This window comes from Pristiophorus japonicus, chromosome 21 (genome assembly GCF_044704955.1).
Source record: "Pristiophorus japonicus isolate sPriJap1 chromosome 21, sPriJap1.hap1, whole genome shotgun sequence".
Taxonomy (NCBI): domain Eukaryota; kingdom Metazoa; phylum Chordata; class Chondrichthyes; family Pristiophoridae; genus Pristiophorus; species Pristiophorus japonicus.
In genome coordinates, this window is record NC_091997.1 from 80,267,968 (window position 1) to 80,293,915 (window position 25,948).

A 25,948-nucleotide genomic window follows, 5' to 3' on the forward strand; every position below is an offset into this window, starting at 1 on the left:
GGACTCTGAGAGTGCGCCTGTTGTTTTGAGTCAAGTCACCGGACGGTGCAACCACGTGATTGATTGTCACGGGAGAATCAGATGTGAGTGCTCTGTGTCTCCAGCTCCCGACTCCATTCGCCAAGCTCAGTACAGATCAGGAATCAATCCCGGGTCTTTGCTAGTCCGCATGGCTCCACTCCAACAGTAAGAGCTTGTATTTATGTTGCTTGTCCCTGACGACCAGGAAATGTCACGGGATGCTTAACACAAAGCTGCTACAAGCTTCATTGTGCATCGCTGGCTATTGTGTGTGGTTGCCATCAGCGCTTTGAAATATATTCCGTTCAGATTCACTTGGGCAGCATTTTGCTAACTGTGGTAAAATATCTCATCAGCCATCTGTCGTACTGCAGTAGAACTGTATATTGGGCGGGGCCTCGAGCAGGTGATCAATACGATCTGACCCATTTTACCAAGACCGATTTCTACCCCAGTAACGCTGTTTAAAAGGTTGGACTTACTAAACTTTATTGTGGACTTGGAAAAATATGACCTAAGGTTCGGTTCGGCCTCAACTGGAGTATTATGTACAATTCTGGTCATCGCACTTTAGGAAGGACGTGATGGCCTTAGAAAGGGTGCAGAAAACATAAGAATTAGGAGCATGCGTAGGCCATTCGGCCCCTCGAGCCTGCTCCGCCATTCAATAAGATCATGGCTGATCTTCTACCTCAACTCCACTTACCTGCACTATCCCCATATCCTTTGATTCCCTTAATATTCAAAAATCTATCGATCCCTGCCTTGAATATACTGTAAGATTTACAAGAATGGTAATTATTTTATCAAATTATGATACATTATTTTATCAATTGGGACGTCATTTTATAGAAAATGTGAGCAAGATCTGGGAACAATGTAGTTCAGGAAAGCTGTACAGAATTCTTTGGAGGGGGGGAAGGTGGGCGGGGGGGGGTGTTATTCTTTCGACTTCGATGAGCTTTTGTATTCAAACATTTTAAAAGGAAGGAACAGGGGAGAGGATCGGAATAGGACAAATGCAGCAGCCTGGAACCGTTGGAGAATTAAAATGCTTGGCTTAATTATTGACACTGCAGCCTGACTGGGAACACAGTGTTCAGAAAGGCCTGAACTATCACCATGGCAACGCCACTTACAGCAAATAGGGACGTTCTGATTCTTAGCGGGATAATGAGCTAAATTGCAACCTGCTATCTATATTGGCTAACTTTTAAATCTGTTTACACTCGACGGTTTTAATGTTCTTTCTAAGTTACACATTGCACTCCAATCGTGGCCCTGTACTCATCTATCATTGTCCTTTTTCTCTTGTACCTGATGCCCTGATTTATAAAACCCAAAATACTATTGGTGTCTTTCCATTGGTAAATCTCCCATTCCCTGGTCTGCTCCTTAAGTCTGTTATAGGATGTTACCAAAAAAATAGCTTATAAACACAGGGTGTACATGGAATCGTCTGATATATACCATCAGAGGTAGACTCTATAATTGCCTACTGAGTTAGGGATCTACCAGGTACTGGGACATCTAGACGTTGTTTTCTTTGCGAATGGTTGGCATTCCAACACGAGTTAGCAGTTTGAGAAACTTTACCCACGAATTCCAGGATATTTAAAGGATAACATAGTCAGTATTGTGGATCTAGTCAATGACATTGGTGCCTAAAAAGAAAGAAAGACTGGATTTAAATAGCGCCTTTCATGATCACCAGACACCCCAAAGTGCTTTACAGCCAATAAAATACTTCCGAAGTGTAGTCACTGTTGTAACGCAGCAACCAATTTGCGCACAGCAAGCTCCCACAAACAGCAGTGTGATAATGACTAATATCAATGAGGGGTTAACCCCCCTGCTCTTCTTTGAAATAGTGCCATGGGATCTTTTACATCTACCTGAGGGAGCAGTCGGGGCCTCGGTTTGACGTCTCATCTGAAAGATAGTGCAGCGCTCCCTCGGCACTGCACTGGGAGTGTCAGTGTAGATGTTTGTGCTCAAGTCCCTGGAGTGGGACTTGAACCCACAACCTTCTGACTCCGAGGTGCGAGTGCTACAGCTGACCTCTAACTATAACTAGGACCAGGGCAACACGCTCAAAACATTTTGGAAACCGCTTTTCAGAACATATAACAACGCCTTTTATCAATCATCATCCATTGTACAATACAACCATGTTCCAATCACTTGTGACTGCAATGAAAAGTCACACATTATTCATTCAGCCATCACTTTTCACCAGTTATATTTAGGACAATAGAAGTTTTCTACTTTGTTCATCTTATCATCACTTTGGTTGGTATTCATTACATGAGATTTAATGTTGACACAGTTACTGATAAATTAGGCCAAATGGTACACTGCAGCCTTTTCCCAGGATGTGTTTTGAGTGGTGGAGGCATAGCTTTTTTTTACTATTTGTTTGACAGTATCAGCCATGGTTCCACTCTCGCCTCTGAGTCAGAAGGTTGTGGGTTCAAGCCCCACTCCAGGGACTTGAGCACAAAAATCTAGGCTGACACTCCCAGTGCAGTGCTGAGGGAGTGCCGCACTGTTGGAGGTGCCGTCTTTCCGATGAGACATTAAACCGAGGCCCCGTCTGCTCTCTCAAGTGGATGTAAAAGATCCCATGGCACTATTTTGATGAAGAGCAGGGGAGTGATCCCCGGTGTCCTGGCCAATATTTATTCCTCAATCAACATAACAAAAACAGATTATCTGGTCATTATCACATTGCTGTTTGTGGGAGCTTGCTGTGCACAAGTTGGCATTTCCCACATTACAATAATGACTACACTCCAAAAGTACTTCATTGGCTGTAAAGTGCTTTGAGACGTCCGGGTGGTTGTGAAGGGCGCTATATAAATGCAAGTCTTACTTTCTTTTCATATTAAGTTCAGTTCATGTCAATTACCTGAGATTACGAATGTTGACGCAGTTACTGATCAATTAAGGCAAATGGTACATTTCAGCCTTGTCTCAGGAAGTATTTTGAGTGGTGTATGCTTTGCTTTTGTTTACTAGTTGCTGAAAAGTAGCAGGAAATTCAATGAGCCATTTTTATCGGCCTGGTGCTAATCATGTGCTCGGTTAAGTGACCATAATAAATTACATCATGTTTGTGCTTAAATGTTGGCGTGCAGCTGCAAACTCATGACCAGCGGCAAGTCGATCCTTGCCTATAACTTTAGAGCTGGGTAATACTTTTCTAAAGTCCCAACTTTAATTGCCAGTAAGCACACTATAAAATAAATTAGGGATCGTTCTCCGTGGAGCAAAGGGGAGATTTAGTGGAGGCATTCAAAATGATGACTGGTTTTGATCGCGTAGATGGGGAGAAACTGCATCCACTGGCAGGAGGGTTGGTAACCAGAAGTCGCAGATGTGAAATAATTGATAATAAATCCAAGGGGAGATAAGGAGAATTTTGTTTTTAGGCAGCGAGTTGTTACAGTCTGGGATACATTGCCCGAAAGGGTAATAGAAATAATTTTCAAAAGGTTTCAAAGAATGCAAATGTTGGGAGTGGTGGTGACTGACCACTGCCTCCTCCATGGAGAGAATAAGAACATAAGAAATAGGAGCAGGATTAGGCCATTGGGCCCCTCGAGCCTGCTCTGTCATTCAATAAGATCGTGGCTGATCAGAGACTGTGGTTCTCGTATTGGACTATACAGTCACCGAAGAACTCATGCTAAGAGTGGAAGCAAGTCTTCCTCAATTCCGAGGGACTGCCTATGATGATGATGGCTGATCTGATCATGGACTCGGCCCCACTTCCCCGCCCGCTCCCCATAACCTTTTAATCCCTCATCGCTCAAAAATCTGTCTATCTCCGCCTTAAATATATTCAATGACCCAGCCTCCACAACTCTCTGGGGCAGAGAATTCCACAGATTTACAACCCTCTGAGAGAAGAAATTTCTCGTCATCTCAGTTTTAAATGGGCGGCCCCTTATTCTGAGACTATGTCCCCTAGTTTTAAATTTCCTCTATGAGTGGAAATATCCTCTCTGCATCCACCTTGTCGAGCACCCTCATTATCTTATGTTTCAATAAGATCACCTCTCATTCTTCTGAACTCCAATGTGTAGAGGTCCAACCTACTCAACCTTTCCTCATAAGTCAACCTCCTCATCTCCGGAATCAACCTAGTGAACCTTCTCTGAACTGCCTCCAATGCAAGTATATCCGTCCTTAAATATAGAGACCAAAGCACCTACTCCCAATAATGGCGTTGTCTAACTAGTGTTCGGTGATGGTGAAAAGAAAGAAATTGATTTTTCAAAAAGACTACAGTAACAAAATTCAGCCATTTTTCTCAATCTGATGAATTCATCAGGAGCAACCAATGATTTTCATTATGTCTGTTGCTCTAACGTAGCGCCCATCCCCACCCTGACACCGTGAGACCGTGCTGGCAGCCACCGGTGAAGCTGGTGATACGGTACATTGGGGTTGTGCAGAGTGCGGTGTCTCTGTAGTCTGCATGCGCCCCGTCTGATCTTTCCATGGACGTGAAAGATCCCATGGCACTATTTGAAGAGGAGCAGGGTAGACCTCCCCGGTTAATATTTATCAGAGGGATATGATCAAGGCCCAGGGGAGGCGTGAGTTCGGGGCCAGGGGCCCAGGGGCAGCACGGGCCAGCCCAAACGGCAATATGTGTGCGCACTAGGTCTGTGCAGCAAAGCTGGTCTCCAGTCGTCTTGGTTAACCCTTGCCACTGGACCAAGACCTGGCTCTGTCAAGCCCGTGTGGTGGCTGATGAGCAACGGCCACCACACGTTAAAAAAATCCACGCACAGGCATCTTCCACCCTTCAGGATGTAGTTCGGGTCCTTCATAGAAACACCTGTGAACTCATCCTTTTTTGGCGTGGAAACAAGTCATCCTCGTTTCGAGGGACCACCTATAATTTATCTCTCAACCAACACCTTTAAAACAAATACAAAAGCAAAATACCGCGGATGTTGGAAATGTGAAATAAAAACAGAAAATGCTGGAAATCTCAGCGGGTCAGGCAGCATCTGTGGAGAGAGAAACAGAGTTAACGTTTCGGGTCGATGACCTGACCTTAAAACAAATGATCTGGTCGTTGTCACATTTGAAGAGAAGCACGGGAGTCCTCCCCGGCGTCCTGGTTAATATTTATCCCTCCGCCAACATCTGAAAACAAATGACCTGGTCGTTATCACATTGCTGTTTGTGGGAGCTTGCTGTGCGCACTTCCTACATTACAACAGTGACTACACTTTAAAAGTACTTCATTGGCTGTAAAGTGCTTTGGGACGTCCTGAGGGTGTGATAGGCGCTATATAAATTCAAGCCTTTCTTCATTACAGCCCCACTGTGAGATGCTACAACGTTGTTAAGCTGCTGTATTGGAATGTAATTGGGACAGGATCGTGCACAGACTCACACTGGTGCAGCAATGGAGTACGATCAGCTGTGTTACCTTTTGTATTCGAGCTTTGCCCAACATAAGTCACGACCCTTGTCTCCTCACCTTCCAGATTCCAGTGCCTGGTGATGACACAGCCACCAAAAAATGCATAAAGGACAAGTTGGTGAGTTCGGCCCCAGAAAATCTTTCAGTCCATTTCATGTTGTTGAAACTCTACAATTGAGCGGAATTTCCCAGGAGAAGGCTCTGTCATGGTCTTATAATCGAGTATTTATGCAACTCCCTCCCCAGCTGTTTTCCTCACACATTCATTTGTTATTAAGTGGGATCATTTTCCTGTGGCTAAATAGCTTCCCGATGAGAGCCACCATTTGTGCAGCATTCCTGAAATATAACATGGCTCCTGGCAAACCCAACTCCCCAATGATCCAACTTTGCTCGGCACCTTCTGAGTCCAGTTTATAATGTGCGATCTTCGTCAATAAATGTGGACATGGGTTTTACTAACGTGCAACAGTCAGACATTAGCAACGTTCCCTCTAAGCCACGCGCACGCACAGCTGTCTGGCTTTTCCAATGCGAAATTTCACAGCATTGGTGAAAATTTGAATGCAGTCCGTTAAAGGGCAATTTTAAAATTGGGGAATCATTGTACATAAGGCTACCTTATTCCAAGAGCTGCAATTTTGGCACTTATGACAGGGTCTTGCCTGCCAGACCCCTGCAGCATTGTCCCCTTCGGGGTATGTATGGTAGGTGGAGGGAATCTCATTTGCAGTGGGCTCCTATCTTACTCGGGATTCATCCCAGGTGCCTGCTAATCCAAGGAAGCTGTGAAATGCAGCATTTGGCCTGTTGGTTTGAGAGGAATGTTGTACCCTCCCTCCTTGCGCCCCCCACCGCCGTCTCCCGAAAAGATCGACTATATCCCCAGCAATAGTCTATAAAAAGATTTTAAAATTGTCCCCTCCACTTCCTCACGACCCAGACCCGGACCTCAAATCCCACCATCTCCTTCTCGACCGATCAGCCTCCGCGGAGGCCTCGGAGTTAGCGTCAGCGATCCTTGTTCGGAGCAAGGCTCTGGGTCCGCCCCCAAACAAAAGCTCATCCAGGTCTGGGCCCATTTCCAGGCCGCACTCCCGTTGGAGTTGTGCTGGAAGGGCTGTGGCGTTTCTGCCCCGAGACTTTTCACACATTGTATAGAAACCTTTCTGAAGCCTTTCAATGGGGATCTGTGATATTGCCGTAACAATGTTTAAACTTTCATGATCTTTATTTGACTCCAGGATCACTGTGGGAATTTTGTCATGGTCTTGCAAAAGTTCAACGCAACTCACATTCTTCTGTGTGGAACCAATGCCCAGGTCCCACAATGTTGGCTACATGTAAGTACTTTTGGATAAATTCTTCAATTTATTTCTCCTAATTGTGCCTTTCACTTTAAAGTTGCAACTAAAGTTGGGTCGAGAGACAGCATGCGGTGGGCAGCTCGGACACATTGTGGCAATTTTGACTTTGTTCGATTGTGTACAACGGGTGATATCAGATCATCTGCGCGTTATATACCTCTCCCGATCGGGCAGGGTGTTTATTGGGCGGCTAAGCGTTATCGCCCGATATATCTCCCAAAGTCCAAATTATCCCGCAATGCGCCACAAGCCTGCAACGTACTAGAGGAAACCCCATTAAAGGTGTCACTTGGATGTGACATTAGTGTGATCATCCTTCGACAAAGCCAAATTAACACCCCAATTTCATGGCCATGCCTCTAAAATGCCTGACATCATTGCAAAGGATGGAGTCAAATTAGAATAAACCAATCACTTGTCTCAACTACTTTGGTAATTGTCCTGTGCCTGAGCTCATTTCTGATGAATTACGTTCTGAGACAAGAACATAAGAAATAGGAGCAGGAGTAGGCCATACGGCCCCTCGAACCTGCTCCGTCATTTAATAAGATCATGGCTGATCTTCTACCTCAACACCACTTTCCTGCACTGTCTCCATATCCCTTGATTCCCTTAGAGACCAAAAATCTATCGATCTCTGTCTTGAATATACTCAACAACTCAGCATCCACAGCCATCTGCGGTAGAGAATTCCAAAGATTCACCACACTCTGAATGAAGAAATTTCTTCTATCTCAGTCTTAAATGGCCGACCCCTTAACCTGAGACTGTGCCCCCTGGTTCTTAACTCTCCAGCCAGGGGAAACAACCTCTCAGTATCTACCCTGTCAATCCCCCTCAGAATCTTGTATGTTTCTTTGAGATCACCTCTCATTCTTCTAAACTCCAGAGACTATCGGCCCAATCTACTCAATTTCTCCTCATAGGACAACCCTCTCATCCCAGGAATCAATCTAATGAACCTTCGTACAGCCCCTCTAAGACAAGTATATAATTCCTTACATTACTACAGTGACTACACTCCAAAAGTACTTCATTGGCTGTATTGCACTTTGAGACTCTCTTTGGTTGTGAAAGGCACTATATAAATGCAGTTCTCCCTCCCTTCCTTCCTTTCCCTTCCATTCCCTTTGCCTTCCTTTCCTTTCCCTCTCCCTCTCCCTTCCTCCCTTCCTGCCTTCCTTCCTTCCTTCCTTCCTCCCGTCCTTTCTTCCTTCCTTCCTCCCTTCCTTCCTTCCTTCCTCCCTTCCTTCCTTCCTCCCTTCCTCCCTTCCCCTTTCCCTTCCCCCCTTCCCCTTTCCCTTTCCCCTCCCCTCCCCACAACTGTGCACAGTACTCCAGCTGTGGTCTCACTAAACCCTGTGCAATTGCTACAGGTACGGTAGCATAGTGGTTATGTTACTGGACTAATAATGCAGCGGCCTGGATTAATGGTCCAGAAATATTAGTTCAAATCCCTCCACAGCAGCTGGGGAATTTAAATTCAATTAAATAAATCTGGAATGAAAAGCTCGTGTTGGTGAAACTACCAGAAATCCATCTGGTTCATTACAGTTTTTTTTTCAAAGCACGTGGTATTGGGGGTAATGTACTGACGTGGATAAAGAACTGGTTGGCAGACAGGAAGCAGAGAGTCAGGATAAACGGGTCCTTTTCAGAATGGCAGGCAGTGACTAGTGGAGTGCCGCAGGGGTCAGTGCTGGGACCCCAGCTCTTTACAATATGCATCAATGATTTGGATGAAGGAATTGAGTGTAATATCTCCAAGTTTGCAGATGACACTAAACTGGGTGGCGGTGTGAGCTGTGAGGAGGACACTAAGAAGCTGCAGGGTGACTTGGACAGGTTAGGTGAGTGGGCAAATGTATGGCAGATGCAGTACAATGTGGATAAATGTGAAGTTATCCACTTTGGGGGCAAAAACGCGAAGAGAGAATATTATCTGAATGGTGGCAGATTAGGACAAGGGGAGGTGCAATGTGACCTAGGTGTCATGGTTCATCAGTCTTTGAAAATTGGCATGCAGGTGCAGCAGGCGGTGAAGAAGGCAAATGGTATGTTGGCCTTCATAGCGAGGGGATTTGAGTATGGGAGCAGGGAGGTCTTACTGCAATTGTACAGGGCCTTGGTGAGGCCTCACCTGGAATATTGTGTTCAGTTTTGGTCTCCTAATCTGAGGAAGGACGTTCTTGCTGTTGAGGGAGTGCAGCGAAGGTTCAGCAGACTGACTCCTGGGATGGCAGGACTGACATATGAGGAGAGACTGGATCAACTGGGCCTTTATACATTGGAGTTTAGAAGGATGAGAGAGCATCTCATAGAAATATATAAGATTCTGATGGGACGGGACAGGTTAGATGCGGGTAGAATGGTCCCTCAATGTTGGGGAAGTCCAGAACCAGGGGACACAGTCTTAGGATAAGGGGTAGGCCATTTAGGACCGAGATGAGGAGACACTTCTTCACTCAGAGTTGTTAACCTGTGGAATTCCCTGCCGCAGAGAGTTGTTGATGCCAGTTCATTGGATATATTCAAAAGGGAGTTAGAAATGGCCCTTACGGCTAAGGGGATCAAGGGGTATGGAGAGAAAGCAGGAAAGGGGTACTGAGGGAATGATCAGCCATGATCTTATTGAATGGTGGTGCAGGCTCGAAGGGCCGAATGGCCTACTCCTGCACCTATTTTCTATGTTTCTCCCTCCCTCCCTCCCTCCCTTCCTTACAGAGACCAAAACTGTGCACAGTACTCCAGGTGTGGTCTCACCAAAGCCCTGTACAATTGCTGCAAGACTTCCTTACTCTTGTACTCCAAGCCCCTTGCAATAAAGGCCAACATACCACTTGTCTTCCTAATTGCTTGTTGTACCTGCATGTTAACTTTCTGTGTTTCGTGTAGGAGGATATTTAATAGTTTCCCACCATTTAAAAAATATTCTGTTTTTCTATTCGAACTACCAAAGTGAATAACTTCATATTTCCCACATTATACTCCATCTTGCTACCGTCTTGCACACTCACTTAACCTGTCCATATCCCTTAGCAGCCTCTTTGTGTCTTATTCACAGCTTACTAGAGCTTTGTATCGCCGGCAAACTTGAATGCATTACACTCGATCGATTCATCTATGCCATTAATATAGATTGTAAATAGCTGAGGCCCCAGTACTGATCCCTGCAGCACCCCAAAGAATTCCTGGGACAATAACGTAGCAATTGCTGGAGGAAGAAAGACCAAAGCCCGTCGAGATCGCCATCCAACATCCTGGCAGTCGCACGATTCAACAATAATAGAGTTGTTTCCACACACAATGCTTTCTTTCCATTTAAGTAACAATCCCTCTTGGACTAATCTTCGTCTGTTACATGAGAATAAAAATACTAACCAACTGTTTTCTTTTTACTCAGTCTGGCAATGAATTGAATTTAATTATCCACGGATACGGACGTCCCTTAGGAGCGGGTGTCTGCCCTTTAACTCCAAAGCAGTCCGTCACCTCACTGGTTGTGGGTAAGTCCCCCTTGCAATTCAAGCTCAGAATCCTTTGGAGACCAAGGACCAGCTCACTCAGTGTGTGTGTGTTTACTTCTAATTACAGAAGAGCGACTCTATTCGGTAGCAGCTTTGTATAGTGATGGAAACAATGTCCTTCGAGGGTTTAGAAAAGCAGATGAAGTGTCCTGGTTACTTTCTGTTGATACCTGGATGGCTGGTAAGTGTGAACACAATCGTTTGTCCCAGGCTTGTTAAATGTTTCGCTCTGCGTGTATCTCTCTCCCACGATCATCACTCCAGGGTCGTCATATCTTGTTCCCATCTCCAATTTCCTTCCGTCGCCCCTCCTCTCTGAATCGCAGTAGCTCACGGCAGGATCAGCTCCACGCGTGTCACCTGAGAGTCACTAACAAGTGCCACACACATCAGCCCCCGACGGTGAACTCCAGGCAGCTCGTGCCCAGACACTCTCCCTCAGACCAGAAAGCCTCCTGAGCGGCTCCCGTGACGTTAGAAGTTGGAGACTGCATTCACCCTGTGCATGGCCTCCTGTCACACTCACTGCACATTGGTTCTGAGAGGATGGAGACGCTCCTCATGTTACATATCTCCCCAGTGGAGGGGACCTTTCTGGCAGTTAGTCCTTGGCACTCCGATGTCTTCACCACACCAAGTGGCCGACAACAGAAGGAGCAGCAGCCCTTTAAAAGCTGCTACATTTTGGGAGAGGAGGATGGAGGGATTAAAGTTGATTCCGATCCTTTCCTCACCCAACACCCTCAAATGCGCACTTCCAGCAGCAGCCATTGGATAATGATTGGGATTGGGAACCCCGGCTGTTATTCCACCCCTTGACCTACGGGCAACGAGACCAGTTGCAGCCCCCTCAGTTACCCCCAGCTTCAACCAGTCAACTTGACCGGTCAACTTGACATTTCCTTGTCTGTGCGGCTCAGTGAGTCATTGGCTAAATTCTGAGGGGGCGGTGGGGCGGGGCGGGGCAGATGGGATTGCTCAACTTGTGACATGGAGGGAATCCCGGGACAGCTCAACACATCACTTCCCCTTTAGAAGGGTGAGAGACCACAGAAGAGCTGGTGCTTTCCTGTCGACCAATATTAACGAGCGACTGTAACTGTTGCCAGGGACCCTGGATTCCGTTTACTAAATATCCAGCTGTGATCTTGTGCTTCGGGTTTCCGTTCTGTGCAGTGACAGGCAGACTGGGTTCCTCAAAGAAACAAAACCCACATGAGATATTCATGCAGCAGTCACAACGAGTGAGCAAAAGTGTCTGCTGTGACTGACTTTCCGACAAGGAGCAGCTGAGCTTAGTTCCTCCAATATCAGGAAGCTAAGGATACTGAGACGCTTTTAGCAACAAATAGTTTCTATTCTGTTATGTCGGCCTGCTGTGAACAATGCCGGACCCAAGTTGGTTAGCAGGTTCCGCAGTTCAAAGTTCAAACGAAAGAAAACATTTCAACAAAACCACTTTCTTGAAGTTTGTGTCACATTAAAATGGCAACATTTTCAGGAACACGGAAAATGTATTGGGATCAAATACCCATTCCCTTTAACATAGAAAATAGGAGCAGTAGTAGGCCATTCGGCCCTTCGAGTCTGCACCGCCATTCACTATGATCATGACTGATCCTCTATCTCAACACCATATTCCCGCTTTGTCCCCATACCCCTTAATACCTTTTGTGTTTAGAAATCTATCTATCTCCCTCTTAAATATATTCAGTGACTTGGCCTCCACAGCCTTCTGTGGTAGAGAACTCCACAGGTTCACCACTCTCTGAGTGAAAACATTTCTCCTCATCTCGGTCTTAAATTTCCTACCCCGCATCCTGAGACTGTGACCCCTTGTTCTAGACTTCTCAGCCAGGGGAAACATCCTCCCCGCATCCAATCTATCCAACCCCGACAGAATTTTATACATTTCAATGAGATCCCCTCTCATTCTTCTAAACTCCAGTGAGTATATGCCCAGTCGACCCAATCTCTCCTCATGCGACAGTCCTGCTATCCCAGGAATCAGTCTGGTGAATCTTCGCTGCACTCCCTCTATGGCAATTATATCCTTTCTTGGATAAGGAGACCAAAACTGCACACAATACTCCAGGTGCAGTCTCACCAAGGCCCTGTATAACTGTAGTAAGACTTCCTTGCTCCTGTACTCAAATCCTCTTGCAATGAAGGCCAACATACCATTTGCCTTCCTAACTGCTTGCTGCACCTGCACGTTTGCTTTCAATGACTGGTGTACTAGGACACGAAGGTCCCTCTGTACATCGACATTTCCCAAGCTATCACCATTTAAATAAGACTGTGTCTTTTTGTTTTTCCGACCAAAATGGATAACTTCACATTTATCCACGTTATACTGCATCTGCCATGTGTTTGCCCACTCACTGAACCTATCTAAATCGCCTTGCAGCGTCTTTGCATCCTCCTCACAACTCACAATCCCACCTAGTTTTGTGTCGTTAGCAGCTTAGAAATATTACATTTGGTTCCCTCATCCAAATCATTTACATATATATATATTGTGAATAGCTGGGGCCCAGGCACTGATCCCTGTGGTACCTCACTAGTCACTGCCCGCCAGCCCGAAAAAACCCCATTCATTCCTACTCTGTTTCCTGTCAGTTAACCAATTTTCAATCCATGCCAATACATTACCCCCAATCCTATTTGCTTTAATTTTGCACACTAACCTCTTATGTGGGACTTTATCAAAGGCCTTTTGAAGATCCAAATATATTACATCCACTGGCTCTCCCTTATCTATTCTATCAGTTACATTCTCAAAAAACTCCAGTAGGTTTGTCATACATGGTTTTCATTTCATAAATCCACGTTGACTTTGTCTAATCCTGTTGATTTTATCTAAGTGTGCCGTTATCACATCTTTTATAATGGACTCTAGCATTTTCCCTACTACGGATGTCAGGCTAACCGGTCTGTAGTTTCCTGTTTTCTCTCTCCCTCCTTTTTTAAATAGTGGGGTTACTTTGGCCACCCTCCAATGTGCAGGAACTGTTCCATAATCTATAGAATTTTGAAAGATGACAACCAATGCGTCCACTATTTCCATGGCTACCTCTTTTAGTACTCTGGGATGCAGATCATCAGGCCCTGGGGATTTATCGGTCTCCAGTCCCATTAGTTTCTCCAGCACTATTTTCTTACTAATAATCATTTCCTTTAATTCCTCTTGATCATTAGACTCTTGGTTCCCTAGCATTTCTGGGACATTATTTGTGTCCTCTTCCATGAAGACGGAACCAAAGTATTTATTTAATGGTTCTGCCATTTCCTTGTTCCCCATTATAAATTCTCCCGTTTCTGTCTGTAAAGGACCTACATTTGTCTTCACTAATCATTTTCTTTTTACGTACTTGTAGAAACTTTCGCAGTCGGTTTTTATGTTCCTTGCAAGTTTACTCTCATATTCTATTTTTCCCCTCTTAATCAATCTCTTGGTCCATTTTTGCTGAATTCTAAACTGCTCCCAATCCTCAGGCTTGCTACTTTTTCTGGCAACTTTGTATAACTCCTCTTTGGATGTAATAGTATCTTTAATTTATTTTGTTAGCCATGGTTGGGCCACTTTTCCTTTTGTGTTTTTATGCCAGAAAGGAATGTATAACTGTTGCAATTCATGCATTCGTTCCTTAAATGTTAGTCATTGCCTATCTACCATCATGCCTTTTAATGAATCTTCCCAATCTATCATAGCCAATTCATTCCTCATACCTGCGTAGTTTCCTTTGTTTAGATTTAGAACCCTAGTTTTGGATTGAACTACTTCACTTTCCATCTTAATAAATCATGTTATGGTCACTCTTCCCTAAAGGACCCCGCACAACAAGACTGCTAATTAACCCCTTCTCATTACACAATACCCAATCTAGGATAGCCTGTTTCCTAGTAGGCTCCTCAACATACTGGTCTAAAAAACCATCTCGTACACACTCCAGGAATTCATCTTCCACGGTATTATTGCTAATTGGGTTTGGCCAGTCTATATGTAGATTAAAGTTACCTATGATAACTGTAGTACCCTTGTTACATGCATCTCTAATTTCCTGATTGATGCCGTCCCCTACATTACCACTACTGTTTAGAGGCCTATAGACAACTCCCACCAATATTTTCTGCCCCTTGGTGCTCCTTAGCTCCACCCAGACTGGTTCTACATCTTGATTTTCTGAGCCAATATCCTTTCTCACTATTGCTCTGATAACAGCGCCACCCCACCCGCTCTTCCTTTTTGAATGTCCTTCCTAAATATCGAATATCCTTGGATATTCAGTTCCAACCCTGGTCACCCTGCAACCATGTCTCCGTAATTGTAACTACAGGCAAGTCTCGATTACCCGGGGCCCTCGAGGATCGGGTTATTCCGGGGGTAAATGATTTTGCCGCTGGGGCGAGTGCACTACTTGCCGAGAAAGTTTGGGTCCCATATTTATACAGTACTTTGATGCTTTTCTGCTTCTGTGCACTCCAGGATGGGATTGTCCACCTATTCATTCATAGTGTTTACTTTTTCTTAAAATGGCCAGTCTAAAGGTTTCAACCGCTGGAGGTCGAATGAGACTCTGCTTTACTTACCCCCGAGGTGGTACCCTCAGTGATACTCCAGACTGCACAAGAGCACATTCACCGAGATCAGAAAATGGAAAGACGGCAGGGAAGGGAGGAATAGTTGGATAAATCTTTTGCCCCTCTGAACTTGCTTCCAGCGTGATGATCTGGACAGTGTCCTAAAAGAGCGGGATTGGGAGCAATGCCTTCGATCTGATAACGTGAGGATGGGTCACAGTATAAGCGCACAGACTGTCCAGGTCAAAGTTAATTTGGTTGCTCTACAATAATTCCTTTAAGGTCGAGACTGCATTAAACTTTATTATAAAATAAAGCCCTTCCTCTGTGTGTAGTGATAATGCTGTGTGTCAGCGCAGGACTGTGTGTGGGGTGGGTTTAATGGTCGTGTACATGGGACAGAATCACAGTTTTTAAAAGTGCCGTTGCAATGGGTTCTCCGTTAGATCCGAGTACGGATAATCAAGAGTTGCCTGTATATCGTAACCGTTTACATCTATTTGCGCTGTTAATTCGTCTACCTGATTAAGCCTGGCTAGCCACCTTCTCAGCACATTCTCTGACCCCATCTCGTTCCAAAAAAATACCCAGTTCCTTCCTGAACTCATTTATTTTGGCTCCGTTAGTTGTTTCATAACTCCATTAACTCTTTTTGTGTGAACAGGTGTGACCTGACTTTCCTTCTGTATCAATGCAAATTCTTTCCTAGTTTTTAATTGGGTTCTATGGGTATTTCAAGCCTTCATAAAGGAATTTGGCCTCTCGAACCTGCTCCACCATTCAATATCATGGCTGATCGGATCCTGGGCTCAGCTCCACTTCCCCGCCCGCTCCCCATAACCCTTCACTCCCTTATCATTCAAAAATCTGTCTATCTCCACCTTAAATATATTCAATGACCCAGCCTCCACAGATTTCCGACCCTCTGAGAGAAGAAATTCCTCCTCATCTCAGTTCTAAATGGGTGACCCCTTATTTTTAAACTATGCCCCCTAGTTCTAGATTCTCCTACGAGTGGAAACATCCTCCCTGCATCTATCTTGTTGAATCCTCTCAGTATCATATGTTTCAATAAGATCACCTCTCATTCTTCTCAACTCCAATGAGCATAGGCCCAACCTGCTCAACCTTTCTTAAAAGTCAACCCCTTCATGTCAGGAATCAACCTCGTTTACCTTCGCTGAACTGCCTCCAATGCAAGTATATCCCTCCTTAAATAAGGAGACCAAAGCTGTACGCAGTTCTCCAGGTGTGGCCTCACCAATACCCTGCACAGTTCACTGCAGTAAACAGCCTGCTTCAGTGGAATCTGTGGGCAAGGGAGATGTACACATGACAGGGAGACACACATTCTGTAATCTCGGTAGTATTCCTTCGTGACGGAAAGGCACATGGAAAGCGCAGCACTTGCACCATCAGCGATGGCATGAATGAGGGCAGACTCACACGGGGAGAAAGGTTGAAGACTTTCCCAGACATTGAGGAGGGGAGTGAGAACAGGGTATTGAAATATCTGGAGCTTTAAATCTTTCAATTGTATGGAAGGTCATTATGACCCTTGGGTATTTGAGCACACAATCTAGCTGACCCTTTGGCGCCGTGCTGAGGGAGTGCTACACTGCCGGAGGTGCTGTCTTGTGGCTGCCCTCTCGGGTAGATGTAACAGATCCAATGGCAGTATTTCTCCCCGGTGTCCTGGCCAATATTTAATCCTCAACCTATCTCACTGAAACATGATCTGATCATTTAGCACAGGGCTGTTTGCTGTTTGTGAAGAGGCAAGGGCCCAAGGGCAGCACGGGCCAGCCCACACTGCGATATGTGTGCGCACTAGGTCCGTGCACCAGAGCAGGTCTCCAGTCGTCCTGGTTAACCCTTGCCACTGGATAAAGGCCTAGCTCTGTCAAGCCCGTGTGGTGGCTGATGTGCAATGGCCCCCACACGTTAAAAAAATCCACGCACAGGCATCTTCCACCCCCTCAATTGGAGTTCAGGACTGCAACATCGGGTCCTTTATTGAAACGTCTGTGAACTCTCGTGGAAGCAAGTCATCCTCGTTCCAGGGACCGCCTCTGATGATGTTTGTGGGAGCTTGCTGTGCGCAAATAGGCTGCCACGTTTTCGACACTACAACAGTGACTGCACTTCACAAAGTCGCTTTGGGACGTCCTGAGATCGCGATATTGCGCTTTACAAATGCAGGTTCTTTCTTTCTGTATGTCTTGTCCCAGACTGCCAGCCACCTTTTACTTACTGTGTGTCTAGCTTCCAGTTTTAGATGCGCTGCCCCTGAACTGTACCAGACTGCCCTTTCCGAACCTTGATATATTATTTATCTGTAATCCCGCTTTCTTCCGTTTAGATCCTAAGTTTGTAGGAATGTCACCGATGGACGACCTGGTTTACATGTTCTTCAGAGAAAAGAATTTGCCGGCAAACCCTGACATTGACCCCTGGATATCCCGGATTGCCCGTGTATGTAAGGTGGGTAAGTCCAACATAGCAGGCTGTGACTTGCTGCCGTTTTCAGCTGGGTGTTTATTACATCACCGTGAAACGTCACTGTAATCTCTTGTCACACGGCTCTGAGAGATAGGCGTACACCCTACAGCTGTCTGTTCTCAATGTTCTATAGTCACCTTTAGTGCCCCGTTTAAAATTCATATCCCAACCCTGGGGTCGGTTTTCACCTTCCCGCCTGAGTGTACAACTAATGGTGCCGATTGGATGCTTGTTATAGAAACCGCCTGAGTTTCATTTCCTTCAAAAGCCAGTGGCCGATCCAATTTATTTATAAAGGTGTTGAATGTTTTCTTAAAGCTGGCTGGGCAAGTTGATAAGGTGCTTAAAAATGCTTATGGGTTACTTGGGTTGTTAAATAGAGGAATAGAATATAAAAGCAAAGCATAGAATGATAGAAATTTACAGCACGGAAGCAGGCCATTTCAGCCCATCGTGTCCGTGCTGGCTGACAATGAGCTACCCAGCCTAATCCCACCTTCCAGCTCTTGGTCCGTAGCCCTGTAGGTAACCGCACTTTAAGTGCACATCCAAGTCCTTGTTAAATGTGGTGAGGGTTTCTGCCTCTACCACCCTTTCAGGCAGCGAGTTCCAGACAAAACCATCACATTGCTGAGCCATCAGATGGCCAGATAGCCATCTCCACTTTCAACATCGAGGGACTCCCTATCTCCGCAACCTCCTCCAGCCCTACAATCCCCCGGGACCTCTGCCTTTCTCCAATTCCGGCCTCTTGTGCATGCCCAATTATAATCGCTCCACTATTGGCGGCCGTGCCTTCAGATCTGGGCCCTAAGCTCTGGAATTATCTCCCTAAACCTCTCTGCCTCTCTCTCCTCCTTTAAGACGCTCCTTAAAACCTACAGCTTTGACCAAGCTTTTGGTCACCTGCCCTAATATCTCCTAATATGGCATGATATCCCGTTTTGTGAAGCGCCTTGGGATATTTGACTATATTAAAGGTACTATATAAATGAAAGTTGTTTTTGTTGATTCGTGGGGCATTTCAGTAGAATGTTGTGTTGAATCCAATGATCACTATCTGTAACTAGTGCAATTGCTACAGAAAGATACACTGCAGCAAGGGCAGTCTGTAGTCACATATTTCTGTGCAAATCAACATCTTATTGTACAACGCTTCCTTTGTACTCTCACATTGCAATGCACGAGGTGCTCACTGACGTCACACCAGAAGGATTTAAGGCGGCACGAGGTGCTCAGTCATTGGGACCATATGTTCTGGTCACCTCGTGGTAGACCAACTTCCATTGCACTTCTCCGAAATGGTTTACTGTACATGTGAGGGGATATTACAGGCTCTGATCTCTTTTCTCTGAAGGATGACCGAGGTGGTTCCAGGCAGCACTTGCAAAATAAATGGGCGACCTTTCTGAAAGCACGGCTGCTGTGTAACATTCCCACCGACAACGTGCATTTCAACAGGATCGAAGACGCCTTCATTGCGAGATCAAGCGATGGGAGTGAAGACAGAGTTTATGGAATTTTTAACAGTAATTGGTGAGTCCACAACGATTGCACAATAGGCCCTCGAACATATAAACATAACGCAAAATAAAACCCTGTCCATCAAAGCCCGACTCCATCCCGACATAGTACAATATGCTCAGATTATAAAGAAAAAAAGACTTGCATTTATGTTGCACCTTTCACGACCACCGGATGTCTCAAAGCGCTTTACAGCCAATGAGGTACTTTTGGAGTGTAGTCACTGTTGTAATGTGGGAAACGCTGCAGCTGATTTGCGCACAGCAAGCTCCCACAAACAGCAATGTGATAATGATCCAGATAATGTTTTTATTGAGGGATAAATATTGTCCAGGACATCAGGGATAACTCACCTGCTCTTTTTTGAAATAGTGGGATCTTTTATGCCCACCTGAGAGGGCAGACGGGGCCTCAGTTTAACATCTCATCCAAAACACGGCACCTCCAACACTGCAGCACTCCCTCAGCTCTGTGCTGGAGTATCAGACTGCTTTTATGTGCTCAGATTCCTGGGGTGGGACTTGAACCCACAACTTTCTGACTCAGAGATGAGAGTGCTGCCCACTGAGCCACAGCTGACACTATTAATGACACAATCCCACACACAGACATTGCACCTACACATTAGAAATTGGTTCACTTTTCCCAAGCAGTGAGAGTCAATGAGCCATTAATAAATATCACAAAAATGTATGAACTCTCTCTCGGATAGAATGTCTCTCGTATCCAATGGAGCAGGAAGCATCCAATCGCACCTCATGAAAGGTGCAAGCAATGTGGGGGTGAGCAGGCTGAGGTCAGAGAGGTTTCTCATCGGAGGAACACTCTTTGCCGGGAGTACACTTCGGGCCTTGTCCATGGTTAAAGGGAACAGTTTCTCCCTGAGAAAAATGTGAAACAAACCATGTGGGGATGGGGGAAGAGGTCAATAAAATCTCAGCATTTAATGTGCAGCCACCTGGGCAGTAATGCACTAGTGTGGACATGGAGAGAGGGCAGGATTGGGTCTGGTGGCAAAGCCCAGGATGTGGACACATACACTGAGAAACGCTGCCTGGCAGAAGTGCCAGAGAAGACCCCAGTTCCCATGGAGCTGCACTCAATCACCTTCAGACCCCGCACTCCAATATCAATCACCTTCAGACCCCGCACTCCAATATCAATCACCTTCAGACCCCGCACTCCAATATCAATCATCTTCAGACCCCGCACTCCAATATCAATCACCTTCAGACCCCACACTCCAATATCAATCACCTTCAGACCCTGCACTCCAATATCAATCACCTTCAGACCCCGCACTCCAATATCAATCACCTTCAGACCCCGCACTCCAATATCAATCATCTTCAGACCCCACACTCCAATATCAATCATCTTCAGACCCCGCACTCTAATATCAATCATCTTCAGACCTCGCACTCCAATATCAATCACCTTCAGACCCCGCACTCCAATATCAATCACCTTCAGACCCCGCACTCCAATATCAATCACCTTCAGACCCGGCACTCCAATATCAATCATCTTCAGAACCCGCACTCCAATATCAATCACCTTCAGACCCCGCACTCCAATATCAATCACCTTCAGACCCGGCACTCCAATATCAATCATCTTCAGAACCCGCACTCCAATATCAATCATCTTCAGACCCTGCACTCCAATATCAATCAGATTCCAATCTCCTGAACTGAGTAGATGAGAGCAGAAATTAAAGACACAGTTTTTTAATTGTTCCATTAGCGAGTGGAGCATTGTATCCAAACCCAGGCAGGAAAACCAAGATTTGGGCTTTCGATTTTATGACTTTGCGGGAGAATCAATACAGTTCGTCTTATTTCTATTTCTTAACCTGAACATTTCCTTAAATATCTTGCCTTGTCTCAGGAATGCATCAGCAATATGCGTGTACTCCATGAAGGACATTAGCGACGTGTTTGAAACTTCCACTTTCAAAGGTTTCAATGAAAATATTCCTGTTCCCAGACCTGGCACGGTAAGTAACGGCTGGCTGTTCATTGGTGGCATGTATTGAGTGTTTTGTGATCCAGAAAATATGGCTGATATACTTGGGGGCAATTGACTAATTATTCCGTGAGGACTGAAGGACTGGACTATGTATACTTTTTATTCCGTTACTCATGGTGCTGCACACGGGCGGTGAAGACAAAGTGTAGTCTTTAGATGAAGCCAGCTTAGAGGGTGAGGGATATTGGACCAGGGTATGTGGATGTAATTCAGTGGCCTCTACAAGGACCTAACTTCTGTGCTTATTTTAACGAGATTCTTTGATTTAAATTTCTATTTATGGTTAATCACAGAATGATGCAGCACAGAAGGCCATTTGGCCCATCGTGCCTGTGCTTGCTCTTTGGTAGAGCTATCCAGTCAATCCCACTCCCCCTGCTCTTCCCCATTACCCAGAATTTTTTTCCCTCCAAGTATTTAACCAATTCTCTTTTGAACATTACGATTGAATCTGCTTCCACCGCCCTTTCAGGCAGCGCATTCCAGATCGCAATAATTCACTGTGTTTAAAAAAAAATTTGGTTCCTCATGTCATCTCTGGTTCTTTTGCCAATCATCTTAAATCTGTGAACTCTGGTTACTGACCCTTCTGCCACTGGATCCAGTTTCATCTTATTTACTCGATCAAAACCATTCATGATTTTAAATAGCTCCATGAGAACTCACCTTAACCTTCTCTGATCTAACAGCAACAACACCAGCTTCTCCCGTCTCTCCACAAAACTGAAATCCCTCAATTCCTCTCCTCATTGTTCTGACCAAAATGGATCACTTCACAACTTCTGAGTTAAGGCGCAAAATTTGCAGCATTTTAAGAAGCTAAGATTTTGAGTTGGTTGGAGCCAAAGTTTCTCTGCATTGCAAGTTACTTTGCTGGGAGGCACAAAACCGAGGCCCCACAGTGCCACCCCTGGTGGGAGGGTGTAATTACAGCATGACATGTTTACATAGATTGTTCACACAAGAATTTATAATGGAAAAAGTTGACAAAAAGGTGTAACAAAAATGTAACAAGGTTGTAAGGGTTACTGGACAGGATGTAAGATTTTGCCTCCTTTCATCATTCACCAATCATAATCCTCAATTTTATTTTTTTCCCTCATCATTGCTGCACTACTTATATCACAAAAAAACAATCCAATCTTTTCCCATCAAACAATAGGTCTGAGTTGCAGCAGCAACGACAGTTCCTTAAGCTCCCTGCTATATACCTCAAACCATACATTTATAACATGAAAAGCACACAAAAAGTCGTAAAAATAGTCAAGAAAGTGGTTCCAACATCTCCCCCATCTGCAAGTAGCAAGGCATACCTTGCCTCTGAACAACCTGTCCTTCAGGTACCCAATCCCCACTGGCTGGGTACACAGTCTTCTTGGCATAATCTGCAGTAAAACATTTACCCGTCAAACACCCCCAGGAGTACAATTGCCAGATCCACCTTTCTTTAGCACAAGGCACCCCCAGGAGACACCTGGGCTGGAGTCATGCACTCATTGCTGGTCATGGAGCTGCATGGACTGAAGTCTGGGAGTGTAAGGGGCTCTCCGATCTCCCACCTTTGCTAGGGAACCATGTCATAGAATCGTAGAATGGTTACAGCATAGAAAGAGCCCATTTGGCCCGTCAAGCCCGTGCCGGCTCTCTGCACGAGCACCTCAGCCAGTCCCACTCGCCCGCCATTTCCCCCGTACCCCTGCAAATTATTTTTCTTCAGGTACTTATCCAATTCCCTTTTGAAAGCCACGATTGAGTCTGCCTCCACCACCCTTTCAGGCAGCGCATTCCAGATCCTAACCACTCGCTGCGTAAAAACATTTTTCTTGTGTCGTCTTTGGTTCTTTTGCCAATCACCAGAGTACTTAAGGAAGTGGCCCTAGAAATAGTAGATGCATTGGTGGTCATTTTCCAACATTCCATAGACTCTGGATTGAAGGGTAGCTAATGTAACCCCACTTTTTAAAAAAGGAGGGAGAGAAAACGGAATTATAGACCGTTAGCCTGACATCGGTAGTGGGGAAAATGCTGGAATCAAATATTAAAGATGTAATAGCAGTGACAGGTTCGGTCCAAGTCAGCATGGATTTATGAAAGGGAAATCATGTTTGACAAATCTTCTAGAATTTTTTGAGGATGTAACTAGTAGAGTGGACAAGGGAGAACCAGTGGATGTTGTGTATTTGGACTTTCAAAAGGCTTTTGACAAGGTCCCACACAAGGGATTAGTGTGCAAAATTAAGGCACATAGGATTGGGGGTAATATATTGATGTGGATAGAGAACTTGTTGGCAGACAGGAAGCAATAAACGGGTCCTTTTCAGAATGGCAGGCAGTGACTAGTGGGGTACTGCAAGGTTCAGTGCTGGGACCCCAGCTATTTACAATATAGATTAATGATTTAGATGAAGGAATTGAATGTAATATCTCCAAGTTTGCAGATGACACTAAGCTGGGTGGCAGTGTGAGCTGTGAGGAGGATGCCAAGAGACTGCAGGGTGACTTGGACAGGTTAGGTGAGTGGGCAAATGCATGGCAGATGCACTATAATGTGGATAAATGTGAGGTTATCCACTTTGGTGGCAAAAACAGGAAGACAGATTATCTGAATGGTGATGGATTAGGAAAAGGGGAGGTGCAACAAGACCTGGGTGTCATGGTACATCAGTTATTGAAAGTAGGCATGCAGATACAGCAGGCAGTTAAGAAAGCAAATGGCATGTTGGCCTTCATAGCGAGAGGATTTGAGTATAGGAGCAGGAAGGTCTTGCTGCAGTTGTAAAGGGCCTTGGTGAGACCACACCTTGAGTATTGTGTGCAGTTTTGGTCTCCTAATCTGAGGAAGGACATTCTTGCTATTGAGGGAGTGCAGCGAAGGTTCACTAGAACGGATTCCCGGGATAGCAGGACTGACATATGAAGAAAAACTGGATCAACTAGGCTTATATTCACTGGAATTTAGAAGAATGAGAGGGGATCTCATAGAAGCATATAAAATTCTGATGGGATTGGACAGGTTAGATGCAGGAAGAATGTTCTCAATGTTGGGGAAGTCCAGAACCAGGGGTCACAGTCTAAGGATAAGGGGTAAGCCATTTAGGACCGAAATGAGGAGAAACTTTTTCGCCGAGAGAATTGTGAACCTGTGGAATTCTCTACTGCAGAAAGTTGTTGAGTCCAGTTCATTGGATATTTTCAAAAGGGAGTTAGATGTGGCCCTTACGGCTAAAGGGATCAGGGGGTATGGAGAGAAGGCAGGAATGGGGTACTGAAGTTGGATGATCAGCCATGATCATATTGAATGGTGGTGCAGGCTTGAAGGGCCGAATGGCCTACTCCTGCACCTATTTTCTATATTTTTATATTTCTATGTTTAACGGTAAATAGCTTACAGTCTCTTATTGTTCCCACATTATTGCAGTGCGTCAGTGACACTCAAGGACTGCCGGATAAAGTGCTGAGCGTTGTGGATCGTTATCCTGAAATGGAGGCTCAGATCCATCCCATCGGAAAAATCCCACTCCTGATCAAGAATAAGTATAACTTCAAGAAAATAGTTGTGGATTCCGTTGTTGGCATCAACGGAGCTGTGTCCCGTGTCCTTTTCCTGGCTATGGGTAGGTCCTGCCAGCTAATGGTCTGTGTAGAAGAGTCGTGATTCGGCCATTATAAATTACTAGATGCCCAACATATTGATTGCCTACCGGCCATAAATAGAAACATAGAAACATAGAAAATAGGTGCAGGAGTAGGCCATTCGGCCCTTCTAGCCTGCACCGCCATTCAATGAGTTCATGGCTGAACATTCAACTTCAGTACCCCATTCCTGCTTTCTCGCCATACCCCTTGATCCCCCTAGCAGTAAGGACCTCATCTAACTCCTTTTTGAATATATTTAGTGAATTGGCCTCAACAACTTTCTGTGGTAGAGAATTCCACAGGTTCACCACTCTCTGGGTGAAGAAGTTCCTCCGCATCTCGGTCCTAAATGGCTTACCCCTTATCCTTAGACTGTGACCCCTGGTTCTGGACTTCCCCAACATTGGGAACATTCTTCCTGCATCTAACCTGTCTAACCCCGTCAGAATTTTATATGTTTCTATGAGGTCCCCTCTCATTCTTCTGAACTCCAGTGAATACAAGCCCAGTTGATCCAGTCTTTCTTGATAGGTCAGTCCCGCCATATAAGACAGTCACCAATAAATCGAATAAGGAATTCCGGAGACACTTCTTTAACCAGAGAGTGGTGAGAATGTGGAACTCGCTACCACAGGGAGGAGTTCAGACGAATAGCCTTAAAAGGTATAATGTATGCACCTGTGAGTATGCTCGCTGGCCTCTGAGTCAGAAGGTTGCGCCTTCAAGTCCCACACAAGGGAGCATAAAAACCTAAGCTGACACTCCCAGTGCAGTGATGAGGGAGCGCCGCACTGTCAGAGATGTTGTCTTTACAGGGGGCACTTGTATAATTTGTGTGTTGATGTCCTCATGCAAAGGGGCAACTGAAAAGTTTTTGGTGTGTCCCGCTCACAAGAGGCAATTGATTATTGTCTTCAACTAAAATAGTTGTAGAGCTGTTGATACTCCTGGGCATGGCCAAGGGGGCCATCACCCGGTCTAGGCAGCGGGTGATCGAGGGAGTCGTTCAGCCCGACTGCCTGCCTGTCTTCTGTGGTTACATCCGAGCCAGGGTGTCCCTGGAGATGGAGCATACGGTGTCCACCGGTACGCTCGCGGCCTTCCGCGAGAGGTAGGCGCCGGAGGGACTGGAGTGCATCATCACCCCCGGCAACCAAATTTTAATTTGAACCACAATATCTAAAGTTTAATTTGTTTAAATTTGTCGGTTTTAGTGCCCCTACCCATTTTAGCTAGTGGGCACTTGTATAATTTGTATTTTTGGTGCCCTCAAAAAACACCCCCCCAAAAAACAAGGGGGCTCTTGA

At 45.4% G+C, this 25,948-nt stretch overlaps 1 protein-coding gene across 1 annotated transcript in view; it reads left to right on the top strand.

Moving 5' to 3' along the window:
* The window catches only part of LOC139234132 (semaphorin-7A-like), a 61,156-nt gene that overhangs the window by 15,458 nt on the left and 19,750 nt on the right, over nucleotides 1–25,948 (top strand). The window contains exons 3-10 of the mRNA XM_070865100.1: nucleotides 5,535–5,588; nucleotides 6,715–6,813; nucleotides 10,241–10,343; nucleotides 10,432–10,545; nucleotides 17,311–17,432; nucleotides 18,808–18,986; nucleotides 20,865–20,973; nucleotides 24,424–24,619. Of these exons, the coding sequence (XP_070721201.1) occupies nucleotides 5,535–5,588; nucleotides 6,715–6,813; nucleotides 10,241–10,343; nucleotides 10,432–10,545; nucleotides 17,311–17,432; nucleotides 18,808–18,986; nucleotides 20,865–20,973; nucleotides 24,424–24,619 (976 nt within the window). The remainder of the gene's footprint in view (nucleotides 1–5,534; nucleotides 5,589–6,714; nucleotides 6,814–10,240; nucleotides 10,344–10,431; nucleotides 10,546–17,310; nucleotides 17,433–18,807; nucleotides 18,987–20,864; nucleotides 20,974–24,423; nucleotides 24,620–25,948) is intronic.